Here is a 19,681-nt window from a genome sequence, read left to right as displayed (position 1 = left end):
CTGGGCTCTTCCCTGGCTTCCGGCCTCCTTCTTTGAGGGGTCAGGAGTGTCTTCCTCTGACTGCTGGGAAATGGGGCTGAGACGGGCCAGCCAGGTCACCAGACAGCCCGGATTCTGGGGTCCTGGAAGCTGGACTCCAGGTTGGTGTTGATCCTGGGCTGCCGGGGGGGGGGGGGGGGTGGGGGGCGATTTCTATATCCTTTGTGTGGGTTTGCCCGAGAATCAGCATTTCTCAGGATGGGAGCATTTCTGTTGCATCGGTCCCCCTTCCCTCCTGGTCTTTGGCTCTGTTCCCCTTGACCGGCCCCCCTGGATTGGTCCCTGGGTTTTGCTGGAGTCTTACCCGCATTGTAGCTGTGGTTGGGCACAGGGAAGCCCCACCTGCTTCCCAGCACACACAAGCCTCCACCCGGAGCTGCTGAGCCCCCTCTGCTGGGTTTGTACCTGTCATGGGGCCCAGCACCTAACATTCGAGTACTTAGAGGGGGCAAGCGCTGTGCTGAGTGTCTTACAGGTGGTTTCTCATTTGCTCCTCATTATTGCTGATACTCTTTTCAGACATGAAGATGGCTGGGAGGCATACGCCCTGACCAAGTTCACACAGCTAGTCAGGGTGGAGCTTTGATGCCCACTGTGGGGGATGTACCTCCAAGCAGAGCTCTGTAATGCCTCAGAGGGAGAGCGGCTGTGGGGGTCCTCTCGTCCCAGTTATCTGACTGGGGCTGGGAGAAGGGGAAGGGAAGGAGAAAGGGTATGAGTGTGGTGGCTAGAGCTTGGGGCATCCACCCCCCACCTGGTCACGGGTCCTTCGAAGTGGGAGGTATGAGAGCTGGAGCAGCGCCAGGGGCCCATGTGTGGCGGTCCTGGAGCGAGAGTGAGGAGTGCCAGGGTTTCGGCCCAGGGGCCTGGTGGCCGGCCCTCCTCCCCTTCTCCAGACCCTGTCAGGCTGCGGGGCTGCCCCTCTGAGTTCAGCAGCTGTGGCTTCTTAGCAACCCTGGGGCAGCTTTGCATAAGCAATGAGGCTTCTGGTGGTGGTGGTGGTGGGGGCGGGGGGGGGGGCAGCAGGAGTGGTCGGGGAGGTGGGGCCATCCTTCTGGGGACAGCTTGCCACTGTTAGAACCGGCCCCTTCCACGCTCACCCTTCTCCTGCTCCTGACAGCTCAAATGGCTGACGGGTGGGGAGTGCGGAAGGGAGGAGAATGTCAACGGCTGCCAGAGCCTGTGACTTGAGATGTCCCCGGCTCACCCCCGGGGTGATTCTGTGTTCCAGTCCCTGGGAGGGAGGGCTCCTTCCTAGGGCCCGAGTGCCCCTTCCCGAAGTCCTGGTGTCTGATGGCTGTCCCCCCCTCTGTGCCTCTGTCCCCAGTTCTGGCATAAAGCATGCTTCCACTGTGAGACCTGCAAGATGACACTCAACATGAAGAACTACAAGGGCTACGAGAAGACGCCCTACTGCAACGCGTGAGTCCTGCCTCCCTCCCTAGCTCTTCCTTGTGTTCTCACGATGTTGCCCAGCACTTGCACGCTCTACCTGAGAAGCGTTCAGCGCGTTTAGTCCTCACCCCGGCTGGATGAAGTAAGGGCTGCTGGTGTGCCCATTTTACAGGGAGGGAAACTGAGGCTCGGGAAAGGAATATTCTTCCCCCAGATCACACGGCTAGCGAGAGGCTGGTTGAAACCCAGCCAGGCAAGCGTGTTCTTCCCAGTGCATCCTGCTGCGAGAGAGGGCCCAACGCGCTCCTTCAGGAAACAGTGCTCTCTCTTACTTACCCCCCGCCGGAGGGGCTTGGGGGGGCTTCTGGCAGCAGCCCTTCCTGGCGTTCATCTCTTGAGAACTGAGGGCAACGTGAAGGGGTGGCTGGGCCTGGGGCAGGCCTCTCCCTGCCGGTGAGGGAGGCCGTGGAGACCTTCATGTCTTTTCCAGTGGAGTTGGCTGGGGCTCTGTTCCTTTCACACTGGGACCCGCAGCCTGTCCTGATGCGGGGAGGTGGGTAGAGGTGGGGTCCTCCATCCAGAAGGACACCCCTCTCCCATCCCTTGCAGTTCTGGACAGTGCACCGCCTTCTACCTTCAACTTGACGTCATATGTAGCAAGTGTAAACTCAGTGCGGGTCCACGGTATATGCAGGACCTCCCAGCCACCCTGCTAGTGAGGGCTTCAGAAGGTCAAGTCACTGAGTCACGGCAAAATCCATATTCAAAGAAATTCAGGATCTGACTTGCGTCTAGGAATTTCTTTGGTCAGGAGGCTCTTCGCGGCAGAATCGCTGAGGAGGGGAACACTGGGACTTGTCGAAAGGGGTGGGGGGCTTAAACACCCTTGAAAGGCTGCCTCTCCCTCACAGCACCCCCAGTCCCCTCCTGATACCCCAACCTCATCATCCCTGGGGGTTTGAACATTCATCAGGCACGGGTGCCTGCCAACTGCTATATGCCAACCTGTGTCAGGGACTGGGAAAGGAGATTTCTTAAAAAAATTTTTTTTCTAATGTTTATTCATTTTTGAGAGAGAGCGTGAGTTGGAGGGGGGCTGCATAGAGAGACGGAGACACAGAATCTGATTCAGGCTCCAGGCTCTGAGCTGTCAGCACAGAGCCCAGTGTGGGGCTCAGACTCACGAACCACAAGATCACGACCTGAGCCGAAGTCGGATGCTCAACCGACTGAGCCACCCAGGGGCCCCTGGGAAAAGAGATTTCTAAATGACAAAAATCTCAAGCCCAAGAAGCAACCTGGATATTGTCCTTTCTGGGAGGGATTGGGCACTGGGAAGGCTGCCTGGGGTAGAAGGAAGATCCCAGCTCTCTCCTGGCTTTTGCTTCAGCTGCCTCCTCTCTTCTATTAGCTTCCACTGGTCCTCTCCCCCCCTACCAACCCCTCCCACCCCCCAAGGGAAATGGGACATTCTTAGAATTCTTACAGGCTCACACAAGCCCTGATTCTCTGCCACTTCCTCCCTCTGTTGGGGAGCGGGGTGGGGTTCAATAAAGCCAGAGGCCCGGGCAGTGTAACCCCTTCATGGCTGGACCACTTGGAGCTGGATTCTGGGCCCTGAGACTCCTTTGGGGGCAGTTTCTGAGCCTCGGCCCCACCCGGCAGAAGTCTGGCTGAGCCACGTCTCTTCCTAAGACTCTAGTAGCCTAGCATTCAGTGAGCATTGGGAGTTGGTGACAGCAGCCAGCCTTGTCCTTGTTTCTCGGCGTTTTCTCAGCCTGATGCCCGAGTCCTAGGCTAACTGTTCTCACCCTCTTCTGGGGAGGCTGCGGTAAGTGGGGGTGGGGACTCCTGGAGGTGTTGGGGTCTCTGGGGGCGGTAGAAGATGAAGCACCTCTCCCCGGATGCTGCTTCCACAGTGCCCAGGCAGAGGCTCCTGTCTCTGCCCTGGCCCCCAGCCAGAGAAGCAGACTGGCCTCTCTCTGTTTCCCCAGGCTTTACCGCCCCAGCCTCTGCCCTGCCCAGTTGACCTTTGGCCCAGCTGGGATGTTACCTCGGAGGACTCAGAGGACTCTGAATGAGAGCTGAAGCTCTGGGGGGATGTGTGGCCCGGCTGTGTCTCAGGCTGTGTCTCACCTCTGCTGGGAGTGGGCAGAGTAACACCCTGCCCGAGGCGCTCACACTCCCTCAGCCAGCGTCTGCTAGCAGTTGGTCCGGACCCAGCAAGCCTGACGAGGTAATTCCAGGATAAGCCAGATGTAGTAGGCTCGGCCTGCAGGGAGCACCCTCAGGGCCTGTCTGAGCTTCAGTTTCTCCATGGTTACACATTCCCACCCAGGGATGCTGGGCCCCTAGACCAAAGAGTACTGAGCACCTGCCACGTGCCAGGCACTGTGCCCGCGTCCCCTCTCATTCCTTCCTGTTTGCTTTCTGCCTCTGGTCCCATCCTCCAGTGACATTCAGGTTCCTGAATCTTGGGGTTTGCCAGGGTGTAGCTTTGCCCCCACCCCCATCTTGGCCTTGCTTTGTGGACCTCAGGCCTGGCTTCCCTCCTTCTCAGAAGTCGCGTCTGCTCAAGACCCACGGGGGCAGGTGATCTCTCCCCGCCCTTTGCCAGGGAGTTGGACCCCTCCCCGCCTCAGTGAGCGAGAGTGTATGAGTTTGTTGTGCAGGGAGGCTTCTGTGTTCTGCCTCTTTCTGGCCAGTCCCTGAGTCAGGATCTTGCAGGGGGTGGTCAAGAGAGAGCAGAGGGCTGTCAGTCATTCCCCGGTTGGCTTCTCAAGACCAAGATTTTAAAATGTTCCGGAAAGGGACTGTAAGCAGCCAAAGGGCCTCTTCTGTTTCTCTCATTGCACTAGGCTTGTTTTGGGGTTAGGCAGCAGAGAGAACCCACGCTAGATCACAGCCAGCCTGCTGGGCCGTGATGGACCCCCCGCAAACGTACCCTTAAACACGTGCCTGCTGCGGATCCAGACACATACGCTTTCTCCTGGTGTGGGGCCGGGGAGAGATGCCAGGGAGTCAGACTGAATAGGTTGCATCTGTGTCATACTTCCAGGCACAGCCGCCCAGGCATTGCCATGGCAAGGGGGAGGTGCGCCTTTCCGCTTTTGCACAATGGCTTGTGGTACCAGAACCACTGTTCCTCAGATTCTTTCGTGAAACGTCTAGGTGGGTGGAGTGAGCCTGCTCCCTTGGGTTAGAGGAATATTTACACCCTCGATTATTTGTTTTGTAAACCACATTTTCCGAAAGTGGGGCTCATCTGTCCGCATGCACGAACCTGCCCCCTTTCCTCCATGCAAATAGTGTGGGAGTGTGGAGGTCAGAGGTGGGGTGGGGGTGGGAAGAAATGTGCCTGCGCCCTCCTCCTTGGGGGCCACGAATCAGTGCAGGCTGCACACCCGAGGCAGAGTTGCAGACCAGGGGAACCAGGTTTGGGGATATCAAGTGTGGAGGTGGACATGGGTCAGGGAAGAAAGGGGGAGGCGCTCAGATGCCCCCTCCCCCTCTTCACTGACTACAGGTTTCGGGGTCCATCCTTCACAGTTTCCTTGAGTTGTGTGATGCGGGGCTGAGGAGGCTGGAGATGGCCCCGGCACTGGAGAACAACTTGACTGTGGTCCTGCTCCTTCCCTCAGGTCTCAGAGTGTGGGGTCTGGGTGCTCAAAACGTCTCTGGATTCTGCCAGACTGTGTCGAATCCCAGCTGCTCTTGGGGATGGGGTATTGGTGGGCAAATCTAGGACTGGGGTCTGGGGCTTTCCCACTTCCCTCTTTCCTGCCTCTGATTGGGAAAAACGGGATCAGATGTGTCAGGAAGTAGGTGTAGCACCCGGAGTGGGAGTGAGAGGCGGGTATGTGATGTGTGTTTGGGATGGGGCAGCAGGTTCAAAGGGGCAGCCACAGTGGCCAAATGCAGTCTCTTCCCCCGCCCCCACCCCGACTCATTCCCAAAGCCTTAAATCCAGAGATGTCAGGGCCTCAAGGAACCTCAGAGATCACTTTGTTTCTGAACGAACCCGTTTTATAGATGAGGAAACTGAGGCCCAGTGTTTCCATGCCTTACCCAACTTGGCAGAATTATTTCTCTTTATGTATTGCCATCAGGGACTGGTACCAGCTTTGATTTTGCATCTTGCAGCCTGAGGGCTGGTAAGTCCCTCTTCAAGTCTGGCCTCGATCCTTCTGGCTGCTTGTGTTTTTCCTCTGGTCAAACAATGCTTCCTTGTTGCTTCCTATCCCCACCATTTCAGCCCCTCAGGCCTGGGGGACTGGTAAGAAACTGGGTTAGAAAGGAGCCCTCCCCGCCTGCCCACGGGCAGTGTTCCCAGCGGGAGAATCAGCAGCTCCTTCCAGAGGCAGGATGTAGGGGCTATTTTTTTTTCCTTTGGTAAAACCAAAGGCTCCTTGTTGCTTTTGTTGATGTATTTTTGTTCCTCCTTGAACAAAAAGCTGTGGTTTTTGAAGGGGTCCAAGGCTGGAAGGGGCAAGGTTGCTTATAGAAAGGGGGTGCTGAACTTTCGGGATCTCTGGTCTATTCTGGCTCAGCCTCTGGAATGCAGCTAATGGCAGGAGCAGGAGTGGGGCTGTGCCTTATATGCTGTCCCTGTCACCAGTAGCAGGAGCCTCGATATCCTCCCTGTCCTCAGAGTCCTGAGCAGGAAGGTAACTCAGGGGTCCTTAGTCAGAGGACCCTTCTCCTGCATCCCTGCGCATCACTGTCTGCACTCTTGAGACACCTGCTTTGGGAAAGTTTTAATTAAAGGAGGAGGTGGCTTCTGACTGAGACCCCACAGGGTCTCTCTTGACGCCCCAACTTGGCAACTGGTTGGGTTTGAAAGATAAAGTACTTTGTTCTTCACCCACCCCGCTAAGCACATCTTTCATTTCCCCAGGGCAGCCTCCCCCTAGATAGCCGGGCAGCTGTGGTGGAGGGGAGTGCACTGGGCAAGGTCTTTGTCCTAGACGCTGAGCAGCAGTTTCTTTTTCTGTAAAATGGGCACAATGATAATGCCTGCCTTTTCTAACCCAAAGCCTTGTGGCAAATCTCAAGAGATGATGTGCACAGGATACAGTCTATCAAGAAGTCACTCGGTATGCCTGTAAGTTCTCCCGGAGGTCTAGGCTGCTGCCCACTGCTGCCTGATTACCCTCCTGGTCCCTGTTCTTGCCCTCATGGATGCTAGGTCCCTTTCCCTGCGCCTACCCACCCCCCCCCCCCATCCCCGGCTTCCCGTCCTAGTGAACTTGGACTGTGTCCATGCCTCTCTCTTCCCCAGAGCAGCTGATGCTGCTGTCAAGGGTGGGGACGGGCATCGGCAGAGGGCCCACTGCCTGGAATAGTTAACAAGGGGCTGGGTGCAGGCTGGCCCACAGACGGGACAAAGAGCAGCTGTGCTCTGCACCAAGCTCCAGGTAGGGTTGGGACACCCAGCTCTTCCCTCATTCCCTCAACCGTGATGCAGTCTGTTGGTGAGGCTGGGGTTCCGTCAGGGTCACTAGCTGGGGTGGTAGCCCCTTGTCTGCCTCAGCACCCACACTGGCACACACACACCTCCATTCATCCCAACTGGGATCTGAGGGTAGCGGGTGGTGGTGGCGGGGTGGGGGTGGGGGGGTAGCTTCAACCTGAGAACAGAGAGGGAGGGAAAAGGTAGAATTCCCAGCAATTGTTTCTGGAAGGAGGTCAAATCAGTTGCAGCCCTCTTGGAAGGCAGTCATATTGGTGGGGGAAGGGCACAGCACCGATGTTTGTGCGTCCTTCCTTCTGAAACGCACCCGTGGCACCTGTCTTCCTCACCGACATTGTCTATAAGGATCCTGCATTCACGGCCTCCTGGTTTTGGCCCTCATGAGCTACTCCGCAGCTGAGGACACCCTTGCTGTCTGCGCCTCTTCCCCCACCCCCACAGACTCTCTCTGTCTTCCTGCTCTGCCGCTCTCCTGCCTGGAGCTGAGGATGGGGTTGCCATGGGAACCTGAAGCGCAGTGAGCAGGGGAAGGGAAAGAGAGGGTTGTCTCGCCAGGGCTGGGGGCTGTGGGGAGGGGACAGGGTTGACCCAGTAGGAGGAATAGATGTCTGCCTGCCTTCTTCTGGCTTAGGGTTGGGGCTCCGGGGGGCAGGGTAAGAGATTGGAGGTTCTGGAGCTCCTCTTTAATCTAGTTAATCTAATGCAGGATTAAAGTCTCCCCCACGTCCCCCCTTCCTGCCAGATTAAGCTGCATGAACATCTAGGCTGGTCTCCCCTCCCTTCTGATGCGATTGGTGCTCTGGCTGTCGGGGGCTAAAACCTGGGGGTCATGATGTCTCCAAAGAGAGGGTGATGAATACCCGACAATCCCTTCCAGAGGCACTCGCTGCCTGTTGGGAGGGTCTCCTGATGCCCTTCTGGTGGCCTGTTGGAGATGTGTGAATGTGGCCTGGAATGTGGGCTGTTATGCGTGGATCTTCTGGCTCCAGTGGCTACGGGACGTGCGTCACTGCAGGGGGCCCATCTATGTATTCATCGTGTGTGAGGAACAACACAGCGTGTATGCTGTAGGAGCCTCAGAACTGCAGTGGGGGGGGTGGGCGGTGCATGTCAGGTGCACGTGTCTGGCTGTCCTTGGGCCACTGGAACAGGAGCTCCATTTTAACCTTGTACATTCAGGGGGTGCCTGAGTGGCTCTGTCCCTTAAGCAGCTTTTTTTTTTTTAATTTTTTAAATGTTTATTATTGTTTAAGAGACAGAGAGAGACACTTTTTAATTTTTTTTTAACGTTTATTATTGTTTAAGAGACAGAGAGAGATGCAGCATGAGTGAGGGAGGGGCAGAGAGAGACAGACACAGAATCTGAAGCAGGCTCCAGGCTCTGAGCGGTCAGCATAGAGCCCGATGCGGGGCTTGAACCCGTGAACTGTGAGGTCTTGATCTGAGTTGAAGTCAGACGCTTAACCACCTGAGCCACCCACACAGCGCCCCAAGCGGCGGACTCTTGATTTCAGTTCAGGTCACGATCTTGTGGTTTGTGAGATTGAGCCCCACGTCGGGCTCCATGCTGACAGTGCACCTGCTTCTGATTCTCTCTCCCTCCCCCCACTGGCGCTTGCTCTGTCTCAAAATAAATCAATAAACTTAAAAAAAATTTTTTTTAAAATTAACCTTGTACATGTAGGCAAATTAGAAACCCCAGGTTTGCAGATTCGCTCCAGAGCACATGTGTTTGCTGAGCCTGCCAGCCTTCCCCCCCAGATGCTAAGCAGTGCTATCTCAGAATTGACCTTTCAAGTTCCGGGCCACAGCTGCTGGGATGTCTTCCTCGTGGTGCCCTTGCTTCAAGACCTCACCTCTCTCTGCCACAGGATTCTCTACCTGCAGATGCTCTCCTCACCATACCCCGCACCCCGTGACACCTTCAGAAGGGCTCTAATCTGGTGGGAGGGTCATCTCTGAAGCCTTCCTTGCCAGGACCTCAGGGTTAGCCAGTTCCGCTGGAGATCTTACTTGGATCCCTCCTGCTGTTATCTTTCTAGTCTCTAGGAACAGACTCCTGGTTGATCCTCCCCTTTTCTGGAACTGCTAAGCAATTTTGAATGGAGCTCCTCAGCTGTGGGTGGCCCTAGCTTCCTGCAGCTGGGCCAGGCCTGGGGACCGGGCCGTAGCCTTAGCCCCATAGTCATCCACGGGCCATTTCTGTTGCCAGCTGCAGGCACCTGTGTTTGCTTTTCAGTCTCATCCCTCCCTCCCTCCGCGGGGGGAGCTGAGGGCCTGAAGTGACCTGGGAGCCAGGACCCAGGTGTGGCAGTGGAGGCTGGGATGGGGGTGGGGGGACAGAGCTGGAATCACCTAGGTCCAGGACAGTGAAACCAGCCCAGAAGCAAAAAGGATTTGCCAAAGTCACCCAGAGAGTCAGTGGCAGGACCAGAGTCCAGCACTGTGTCCATTCTGGTCACACACTCCTCCTCACCTTGGTTTAGTTGTACAAATCCAAAGTCCTACCCTTCACAAGTGGTGGCTCACAGGGAAGTTATGTGTTTACAGGTAGCACTGGCTCAGGGTGGTGCCAGCAAGAACCTCCCAGCTCTGGGGAGCACACAGGAGTGGGGGGGGGGGCGCTCATTTCCGGCTCTAGGGCGCATGTCAGCCCACTGGGATGAAACATGCCTGGAAGGAAGCAATCTGTCTCTTACCTGAGGACAGCGTGTGAATCGGAGATCTGCAGGTGGTCACAGTCGTGGTGAGGTGTGGTCACCCAGGGCTGCAAAATAGCGGACCTCAGCTCCTTTTCAGAGAAGCCACTCACTAGTCCCTGAAATAGTTGGGACCCATGTGGCCCCCTAGACATTTCACATACCGGCACATACCCACAAGCCACAGTGATTCAGCGCTACGTCTCCTCTAGCTGGTTTGCTGGGGGACTTCGTGATGACCCAGTGGGATGTAGGAGATCCAAGTTCTAGTCTTCGTCCAGCTTCAGTGCCTGGTGTGACTTTCATGTATCCAACAAATGTTCGTTGAATACCAGGTACTGTTCTAAGGAGTTTGAGGTTAATCAGTGGACAAAAGAGACCAAAAACCCCTCGTTTCCTGGAGAAGTAGAGAGAGGACAATAAACCGATGTGATAAAGAAGTTAATTATGATAACGGATAAGTATTAAGTGCGTGGTCCCAGCACGCTATTTCCTCCTCTGGGATATGAGGAGGTATGACTGCATGATCCTGGAGGTCACTACAGGCTTGGCTTTGAGGGCTGCCCGGGTTCCAGCTACCTCCAAGCCAGCCCTCTTTCTGGGGAACAGGCTCCCGGTCTGTCCCGTGTCTGCCAGTTGGAGGGTTTGGCTCAGGATGCTGGGCCCTGGGGAGACTGGGTGCAAATTTAGATGCTACCACTTACTGGCTGTGTGCCTTGGCCACATCGTTCGACCTCTCTGAGCCTCAGTTCTCCCTTCTGTCAAAGTGGGAAAATAGGGCATTTGTGAGGATTTGGTGAACTAAGTAAGGCACGAGGAAAACATCAGCCTTTGTTACGGTGTTATCTGGCGCTTGAGGGCCTCAAGCTGACTTTCTGAGTCCAGCTGATTTCTCATCTCCAGTTAAGTTAGCCCTTGTTGGCCCTTTGAAACACCACTCTGGATGTGTGCATTTTCTTTCTTTCACCACCTCCCCCCCATATGTATGTCCCATTCTCCTTTACTTCTTCTTTTTTTTTTCTTAAGTTCTTATTTTAATCATCTGGTGTTCATCACAGGTGCACTCCTTGGTCCCCATCACCTATTTTACCCATCCCCCCACCCACCTCCCCTCTGGTAACCATCAGTATTCTCTATAGTTAAGAGTCTGTTTCTTGGTTTCTCTCTCTCTCTCTGTCTCTCTCTTTTCCTTCTTTCCTCGTTTGTTTTGTTTCCATTCCCTTTTACTTCTGTCTCCATACCCCTCCTGCCCTTCCTCTGCTTGGTCCCCATTTCTGGTTTTAGCTGAAAGCTTTGTCCTGACCTCTGCTCTATTGTCTCCCCAGTCTAGTTGGGTCGTCCTGGGTGGCCCAGGCCACTCAACCTCCCTGCACACGAGATTCTAAGGCATGGATTATCCCCAAGTAAGGGTCATCCGAAACCCTCAGACACTGTCCCTAGGGCCTCCCTTTGGCTCAGGACAGTTCTCCATGGCCAGCCGGCCACTCGGGCCTGATGTTGTCTTCCCAGTTCCGCCCCGGCTAAATCTGAGAAGCGCTTGCCTCCCCTCAGCCAAGGGTGATGCACATCGTGCTCGTGCTGCTGGGGCAGGGACAGGGGCTGCTGGCGGAGAAGAGGAAGTTCCCAGGAGAGTCATGTCTCTGAGAAGCCAGGAGGCTCCTGCCCCTTCTCCAGAGTGACCTCTACTCTGTTTTCTCTCTGTCCTGCAGACACTACCCCAAGCAGTCCTTCACCATGGTGGCTGACACCCCGGAAAACCTCCGCCTCAAGCAACAGAGCGAGCTCCAGAGTCAGGTGAGGGGGCGGGGCTGGCCCTGCGGCCTGACAGGGAGGGAGGGCTGTTGTAACCCTTGGATTTGGCAAGGGCTCCTTCCCCCTGTGGTTACGAAGCAAGGCCAGGGTGCTGAAATCCTGGTACTTGCCTTGTCTCCCTGCCCCCACCCGGGCACCAGTTGCTTCTTATTTCCTGCCTTTATCAAAGGAGTGGAGGAAGGCATGCCCCCTCCTCTTTCTACCTAAAGTGGGCTGGGGAGGTATCGGTATCTGATTCTTTCTGCTCCAGGAACTATGGTGTGGTCTCTAAAGCCCACTTCCTCCAGGAAGCTGTTTCCTTCTCCCTCCTCTCCACTCAACCCCCCCCCCCCCAAAGGAAGGGACTCACTTCTCCAGGCTGGTGCCAGCCTGAGGTCAGTCGGCTCTTTATGGCCATGTCTCCGAACCTCCTCCACCCCTCAGAGGGCCGCTGGGAAAGGGACCTTGCCCTGGGGGCCTGTCCTACCTTTGTCTCCTTGGGCCTGATTTTCTTGAGCACTTGCTTTGTGGGGAGTGGTGCGTGCCATTGGTGGGGGGGGGGGGGAAGGGGGGAGATGGATTGGTGCCCCAGGGAGAACTCGGTCTTTAGGGGACACTGAGGAATAAGCAAAGGATCCAGAGCCCTGAGACCTGAACAGGTCACTCTCCCTAGTGGTCTGGGAGGGCTCCTAGGACAAGCCTGGGCTGGACTGTGAAGGGGGGGCAGGGCAGGGCGGGGCTTCTACAGAGACCCCCTGAGGGACTTAGCCAAGTGGGCAGGGTGCCCAAGGCCAGGAACATGTTGGGAGGTCCCCCTGAGCCACAGAGGGGGATCTCTCCTGATCCCTCCGGAGTGGGGCTCCTGCTGTCTGATGTTAACATGACCTCTCTGGGGCCCTATCTCCTAGTAGGTCGCGTGAAGGAGGACCAGCCCTGTGCTGCCTGGGGCTGTGGGCGCACTCTCTCCCCGGCTCCTCCCGGCAGCTGTGAGGAAGGTGCTGTGTTTTTCCCGTGGTGCAAGATGAGGAAACAGAGCCCCAGAGATATTAGGGGGCTTGCTAAGATCAGACAGTGGTAGTAGGGGTAATAACACTGTGAACCACTAACTTGTTGAGCCTCTGATGCCCTGGGCATCGAAGCTCCCTTAGTTCTCAGCCTGTGCGTCTGGCAAGGTCTCTTCTAAGGTCACTTCTACTTTAGGGAAGAGGGAAGGGATGCTGCTGACTTTGAAGGCCGGTATATCTAATTCTGAGACTTGTGCTCTTTCCCGTTTTCCACCCAGCTCCCTAAGGAACACTGTCTCCACTTTGATACTAAACACGATAGTTCCTCGTGCTGCTGGGAACATTTATAGTTCAGCAAGTGCTTTTAGTTACTTTGCCTCATGGATCCTTGACCCCACTCTGGGGGATATCAGATGAGGGAACTGAGGCTTTGCCTGTTGACACGCCCAGTAAATGAAGTTGCAGGATCTGGCCTCTGGTTTTTCCACTCCCAAGTACAGTGACCTTGACCATGTACAGCCCTGGTGAGGCCTGAGGCTCAGGCCTCCCCTGTTTCCCACAGCAGCTGGGAGCAAGTAGGGGAAGCTCGTTTTTCCCTCAGCAGCAGCTGACATCTGCCAGCCCAGAGGCGGACCCTGCTTGGTGTGAAACCTGTAGTTAAGGGAGAGCCGGTATGGATACCAGACCCCGGCCAGCTGAGGAGGTCAGGGTGGTCCAGCTGGCAGGGAGAGGGGCTGAGGCAGCTCTGGGGCCTGGGCCTAGTCTACACAGGGAAGATTTTTGGCCAGACCCTCCTTGGTCAGCCGTGTGCTACCTCCCTGGCCTCCCAATCCAGTAGAAGGCCCCCTGGGGCCAGAGGTGGAGGGGGCTTCGGGGGGTGGGTAGGCCACAGCATCCAGGGAGACCCGGACTCCCCCCACAGCTTGAGAGGGACGGTCAGATCCCCCATTGGTGGGGGCCCCATCAGAGGAACCTGGAAGAAGAGGTATGGGGAGGGGACATTAGGTCTTTGGAAAGGTGTGGGTCCAGAGGTGTGAGAGTATGTGCACACGCTCAGGCAGAGGCCAGGGCAGCAGACACACACACACACACACACACACACACACACACACACCCCTACTCTCAGGAGGAGAAATTCAAACCCTATTAATTCTCTCAGCCTTTGTCAGTCCCACAAAAGCACGGCTGTAGCTCTTTTTGCCCCTGGAACCAGATCCCTGAGGGGGGGGGTCTGTAGGAGGAAGCGCCCGGTGCTCAGGCTCCAAAGGTTCCTCTGCCTTTGCTCCCTGCTCCCCAGGGGCCTGGCCTGCTGCTCACCTCCTGGGCTCCCGGGCTCCTCCTGTCTCTCGGGCAGGCTGAGGACCTTGTGAGAATGGCGGTCATTCTCCATGCGGTCCTCGCTGAGGGCCAGGCCCTGACCTCATTTAATCCTTATGACCACCTGATGAAAGAGAGATTGTTTTGTCCCCATTCTACAGATGGGGACACAGGTTTAGAGAGGCTAGGCCCCTTGCCCAGAGCCCAGTGACAGAAGCAGATTTCAAACCCTTTGCTCTTAGCAATTCTGTAGTCTGACGTGGTGCCCAGCCTGGTACTCTTGACCCACAGGATGCCGTTACCAGTGGTGGGGGACAGAGGGAGAGAGAGAGAGAGAGAGAGAGAGAGAGAGAGAGAGAGAGAGAGACAGTGTGTGGACACACATGCACACACACACACAGACACGTGCGCGCATGTGCGTACTGGAATACAGATTCCTAGGCCCTACCCAAGAGGTTTCTGGTTGGTAGTTCTGGGCAGGGCCCAGGAATCTGCATTTTGACTGCCCTGGTGATTCTCGTGAGCCTTTTGGACATACTCAGAGCCTTAGAGCTGGGCTTGGGGGCAGGCAGGGAGTGGGTGGAACTGACCCCAGCTCTCCCCTTGCTTCTGCCGTGTGGGGTGTGAGTCACAGAGTCGGGGCTCTGGACTGGGGTAGGTGGCGGGTGGGGGTAGGGCCCCTGCCTTCTTTGCAAGCCTGGTTCTGTCTTCCTTCTACCTCGCCCCCAGCTCTGTGGTCTGAGCCTGGCCGCTTTTCTCTCATAGCTTTTTTTCCCCTCCCTGGTAAAATGGGGACAGCAAAGCCCAGTCGCCTGGAGGTCCGGGGCTGGCCGATGCACTGGGTTTGGAAGGGATGAGTGGGCCTGACTGGGGGTGGTGACAGGTTCTGGCTCCTGTGGCTGCTATGGGGGCAGGGCCTGCTAGAGCAGTCTGTGGCTGGCAGGAAGGGAAGTGGGAGCCTCCTCTGCCTACCCTGCCCCACCCCACCAGGGTGTCAGTTGGTGTCTTTCCAGGGCCCCTTCCTGGTCTGGGTGCGTGTGTCTCAGCCCTCTCCTCTGGAAGCTGCTGGTGCTATTTCAACTTTATTTGTTTTCCTGTCTCTAGTTTGGTTCCCAAAGTGGTACTTTGGGTGTCTGGGACACCTGGAGCCTCCCTTGCGGAGGAGGTAACCACAGAACTGACCAGAAATGACCTTCTGGGTGGTCCTGCCCGGGCCTGGCTGAAGCAGGGAACGGGAGACTGGGGCCCAGCTGTATCCCCTACCCGAGGTAGCTCTCCCACCTCCAGCCCCCAGGCTGAGCAGAGAGGCGACATCTTTGGGGTGGGGCTGAGCTGGGGGTGTCTGTGTGGCCCTCTGAGGCCCTGCAGAAGTGCAAAGAGAATGCCTCTTTCATTTTTTCCCCCATCTCACACCCCCGTGGTGCTGGGCAGTCCCAGCACAGAGTGAGAAATGCCCTGAGGCACAGGAGAGTGTGGTCTGTGACCAGCACAGGAGGCAGCATACTGGTGTCACTCTAATGTTTAGAGATTTATTTTTGAGAGAGAGAGAGAGAGAGAGCAAGCACAAGTGGGGGCAGAGAGAGAAAGAGAGAGAGAGAGAGAAAGACACAGAATCTGAAGCAGGCTCCAGATTCCAAGCTGGAAGCACAGAGCCTGATGTGGGGCTCGAACTCACAAACCTTGAGATCGTGACCTGAGCCAAAGTCGGACGCTTAACCGACTGAGCCACCCGGGCGCCCCACTTCTGTCACTCTTACCTAAACCAGCTGAAGGTCAGATCCTGGGTCTGCCACCACTAGCTGTGTGACCCTGGGCAAGTTATTTCACCTTCCTGAGCCTCAGTGTCTTCATCTGTAAAATGGGGCTTACCTTTCTCCAAAGGTTATTGTGAGGATATTAGTATATATTAGGCATTTAGAACAGTTCCTGGCATAGAGTCAGCACTCAATAAATGTTCACTATTAACTATTCTCCTGGAAAGGAGAGGAAATGGAGCCTGGGCACAATGAAGCTGGGGAGTAGACACAATGACCTTTTCATGATTGCTTCCAGCACTGACTTTTCCATTAGTTCTCCTCCCCATCTGTGTCTGTCTAATTTTAAAACTGATTTCTTTTCTGTTAGAAGGGGGTGGGTTACATCGTATGGGCGCCCAGCACATAGTAGGCACATAGTCGGTGGAAATTGTCGGTATTGTATTTTTTTTTTCCAGAAAACAATTTTTTTTTTTTTAAGTCACGATCTTTTATGTTACGTCAGCAACGCAGTTAAGTTCTAAATTATGCTGTTGGGAGATTTTGTGTTTGTTCAGTTCACTCACCACTCATGTGACAAACACTTATATTTGTACCTCCTTTGCTCGGGCATCAGATCTGGCCCCGCCTTGGGAATTTCCAGGATGGGAGGCCCAGGCAGTTCCTAGGCATGGAGTCATCCGCCCACAGTGCTGAGTTGTACCCTGACCCTACCAACAACTAGGCTGAATGACCTTGGGCAGGTCCCTTCCCTCTGAGACCCCCATCATGTCCTGGCGAGCCATCCCAGATGAGGGCAAACACTCCTGCTTGGGTGACAAGGAAACCCGGACAGAGGGGCTCTAGGCAGCGGGGCCCTCCCCGAATTCCTGGCTCTCGACCTTTTCCCTGTGCACCCACTCCACACCAAAAGGCCTCTCAGAGAATGTTTCTCACCTTGATTCTTCATAATTAAGGCCTGCAGGTACATAAAAACGGTCACAAACTCCAAAGCTGGGTGGGCTCTTAGAGATCAGCTGGCCGGCCCCCGGCTTAGGGGATTCCAGAGAGGGAGACTGACTTACCTAGTGACATACAGCAAAGAGGTGCCGAGCCCAGACCTCCCTCCATCCTTTCTCAGCCCCCATTCCACCCCAGCCCCGCCCTATCTGGCTGCCTGTGCCAGGAGTGAAATGAATTCTCCTTCCCCGGCAGGGAGGGAGAGGCAGTTCCTGAGCTTGGGAACTAGCTGATGTCATTGTAGTGTCGCCATGGCAATTATTCCCCTGGATTAGGGGCCTGACCCTTACAAGGCCAGGAAGTGGAGGAGAGAATGGAGGTCTGGCACTTGTTCAGCACTTTTAACGTTGACAGAGCACTTCCACGCTTGCCCTCTCAGTGGGTATTGAGCCCTGCCTTGCTTCAGGATGCTTCAGGATGCAGTTGCTGTGTGAGGGCCACTGTCTGTAGTCTGTACCATTGATTGGAATGAGTGGTACTATCCCCATTTTACAGATTGGAAACGGAGGCTCAAGAGGTTAAGTCATTTGCCCGAGATCGCTTAGCAAGTGGGAGACTGCGCCCGTGTTAGAACCAGCTCCCTCTGGCTCTTTGCCCATGCTCGGTGACGGGAAGCCCCCCTCTCCATATTTTAACTGATTCCTGTGACAGCCCTTTCACAGATGAGGAAACCGAGGCCAGAGACCTTGGATTTGGGGCTTCTGCATCTGGAGCTGTAATTTTCTGGCTCTAATGCTTTCCCCTCCCTAATGCCCCTTTCCCAAAGGGTCCCTCTACCTCCAACACAAAAACTTGCCCTGCTGCTCCAGGTCTTCCTGGAAGAGGTGATGCTGGAGGCAGTTCTGGGCCCTTGGGGTGGGTCAGTACTTGTATTTACTGCATTAACTTCCAGTCTGATGGGAACTAGCACATCCAGGCCTTTGATTTCAGTCTGCATCAGAACGAAGGAGCTTCTGAAACCTTTTTAGGATGAAGAACCCCATGGCTGGGTAAGCTGGGCTCCAGACAGTGGACAAGGACCTCTGACCCCTGGGGGGTGTGCAGAGGAACTGACAGGTGTGGCCACAGATTTATACGTGTGTGTCGTCGGTCGGGTCAGGGTGCAGCTCAACCCTGTGGCCAGATGTCTCCATGCCTGGGAGCTGCCCGGACGTCCCATCCTGGAAACTCCCGAGGTCCTGGGCCTCGTGTCCTGGGCTGACCTGCTTCTAGGACAGTGGAGCAGCCCCCATGGAGGAAATCCAGGCAGCTGGTGGGGTTGGAACAGCTGCCTTCTGAGGGGGACAGTGAAGCCTCTGGAAGCCGAACGGTTCTCTGTCCCATGGGCATTCCCAGCCTCCATTCTGTGCTTCAAACCCCCCAGGAGAAAACAAGATATTTTTCATATTTCAATTCTATTAGTGTTCAGGAAGTCCTTTCGTACGTCCGACTTGAGCCCCTCTATACTTGAATTTCTGTGGATTTCTCAGAAGAAGAAGGCAGTGGTGGGGTGGTAGGAAGCCTGTTGTGAAGTCCTGTCTGTCCCCCGCCAATTTCATCCCCTCATGTGGCATTGACCTTAGAAGCGGGCCTGGCAGTCTCCAGGAAGCCGCCAGGCCTGTCAAAGACGCATTGATGGAGTCTTCGAGTGGCTGTCTCACTGCCCTTCTCTCTGGGTGCTAACTCTGTCCCTTGGCACAGCCTTCATTCAGCTGGTCGCTTAAACACTCCTCCGGGCTCTCAGCGGGTAGGGCCACATCCTGGCTGGGGCTGTCTTTGGAGCTCTGGAAAGAACCTTCTTCCTATAGCTTGCAGGCGGGATAGGCTAGCGGTGAAGGGTCAGGAGTCCGGCAGATGAGAGTTTGCACCATGGTGGCTCTGGACATTTATTGCCAAGTTGTGTGACCTTGGCAGGGGACTTTGCCTAGCTCTGGCTCAGTTTCTTTATCTGTAAGATGGAGCCAATAATAGAACACGGTAAGACTCACATGAGAGAATTCACGTAAAGCACTTGGTGCTCGGAATGCACTGAATACGTGTTAACGGGTTATTGTTAGCGGCCTAACACTTCTTGGCTAAGGCTTCTGCTTTGCGTTTGGGGGTGGGTGATAGATGTCGCTGCAGGGGGATTTCTGGTCGGGATCTCTCTCCTGGCCGGTTGCCACCTCAAAGGTGGCCACAGGCTGGGGCCCTCTCTGCTGCCCCTGCCTTCACTCGAATCCCTTTCCCCTCCTTGGTCCTCCAGGTGCGCTACAAGGAGGAGTTTGAGAAGAACAAGGGCAAAGGCTTCAGTGTGGTGGCAGATACACCGGAACTCCAGAGAATCAAGAAGACCCAGGACCAGATCAGTAACGTATGCTCCCCTGCCCGCCGTGGAACCTGCACTGACCTGCTGCCCTCCCTGCTCCTCCCCTCCCTGCCGGTCTGGCAGGCATGAACGAGGCCAGTTCGCCGCTGTTCCCCGGCCCTTCTGGGTGTGCCTGGGTGGCAGGCGCTTGAGCAGAGGGAAGAAGGGGTGTGAGGTTCCCAGAGGCCTTTTTTTCTGTGCACCCGTATTCCCCTGTTCTGCCCTCTGCCCACAGAGCATGTCTGCCTTGAAAGCACCATACTTCTGGGGGTACGTGGACAGGATGGGCCTATGTGCTACATCACTCCCCACCCTCTCTGAAGTTTTTCCTTTGTTTCATTTCCCCTCCTGGCTATGGTGGGTGTCAGGGTCCAGACTGACTGTTTTGTCTAAGCACAGAGGTCATAACTGGGTGGCAGGGGTGGGGAGGGGCCAGCCTCCCCCTCGTCTGTCTCTGGGTGCTGACATTGCAGTCATTTCCGCCCTCCCTCGGCCTCCTCCCCCACCTCGGCCTGCTCTTCCTTCCTGTGTAAAAACCCCAGCTGGCTTTGCTGGCTGGCCCCGTACCCCCTGGCCTGGCCCTCCTGGGCTGGGGATGGTCAGCCGTGTGTGGCTAGGGCAGGACTGGGTATAGAGAGTGGGTGGTAGATCGATGGGCCCATGACACCTGTGGCCAGGGGATAGGCATTGGTTTCCTGCTTGGTAGAGCCAGCGGCCAGCAGCCAGTGCAGCTCTGCCTTTGTGGGGAGGCTGCCTGGGGGGTTTTGGGTATGTGGGGGCGGAGCGCTGCTTTGAGCCACAAGCACAGAACATGGGCTGCGGACCCGTGCACAGGGTCCTGGGGCACAGAGTTGCAGTGTGGGCCAGCCTCGTCTGGGAGGTCC

The 19,681-nt window shown here is 55.9% G+C and overlaps 1 protein-coding gene across 1 annotated transcript in view; it reads left to right on the top strand.

The window, feature by feature from the left end:
- LASP1 (LIM and SH3 protein 1) overlaps nucleotides 1-19,681 on the top strand; it is a 39,057-nt gene that overhangs the window by 5,559 nt on the left and 13,817 nt on the right. Inside the window, exons 2-4 of the mRNA XM_053893466.1 lie at nucleotides 1,367-1,461; nucleotides 11,316-11,400; nucleotides 18,696-18,803. Coding sequence (XP_053749441.1) covers nucleotides 1,367-1,461; nucleotides 11,316-11,400; nucleotides 18,696-18,803 — 288 coding nt within the window. The remainder of the gene's footprint in view (nucleotides 1-1,366; nucleotides 1,462-11,315; nucleotides 11,401-18,695; nucleotides 18,804-19,681) is intronic.

This window comes from Panthera pardus, unplaced genomic scaffold (genome assembly GCF_024362965.1).
Source record: "Panthera pardus isolate Hobbes unplaced genomic scaffold, ASM2436296v1 HiC_scaffold_3, whole genome shotgun sequence".
Lineage (NCBI taxonomy): Eukaryota > Metazoa > Chordata > Mammalia > Carnivora > Felidae > Panthera > Panthera pardus.
This window is presented reverse-complemented; position numbering and strand designations above follow the sequence as displayed.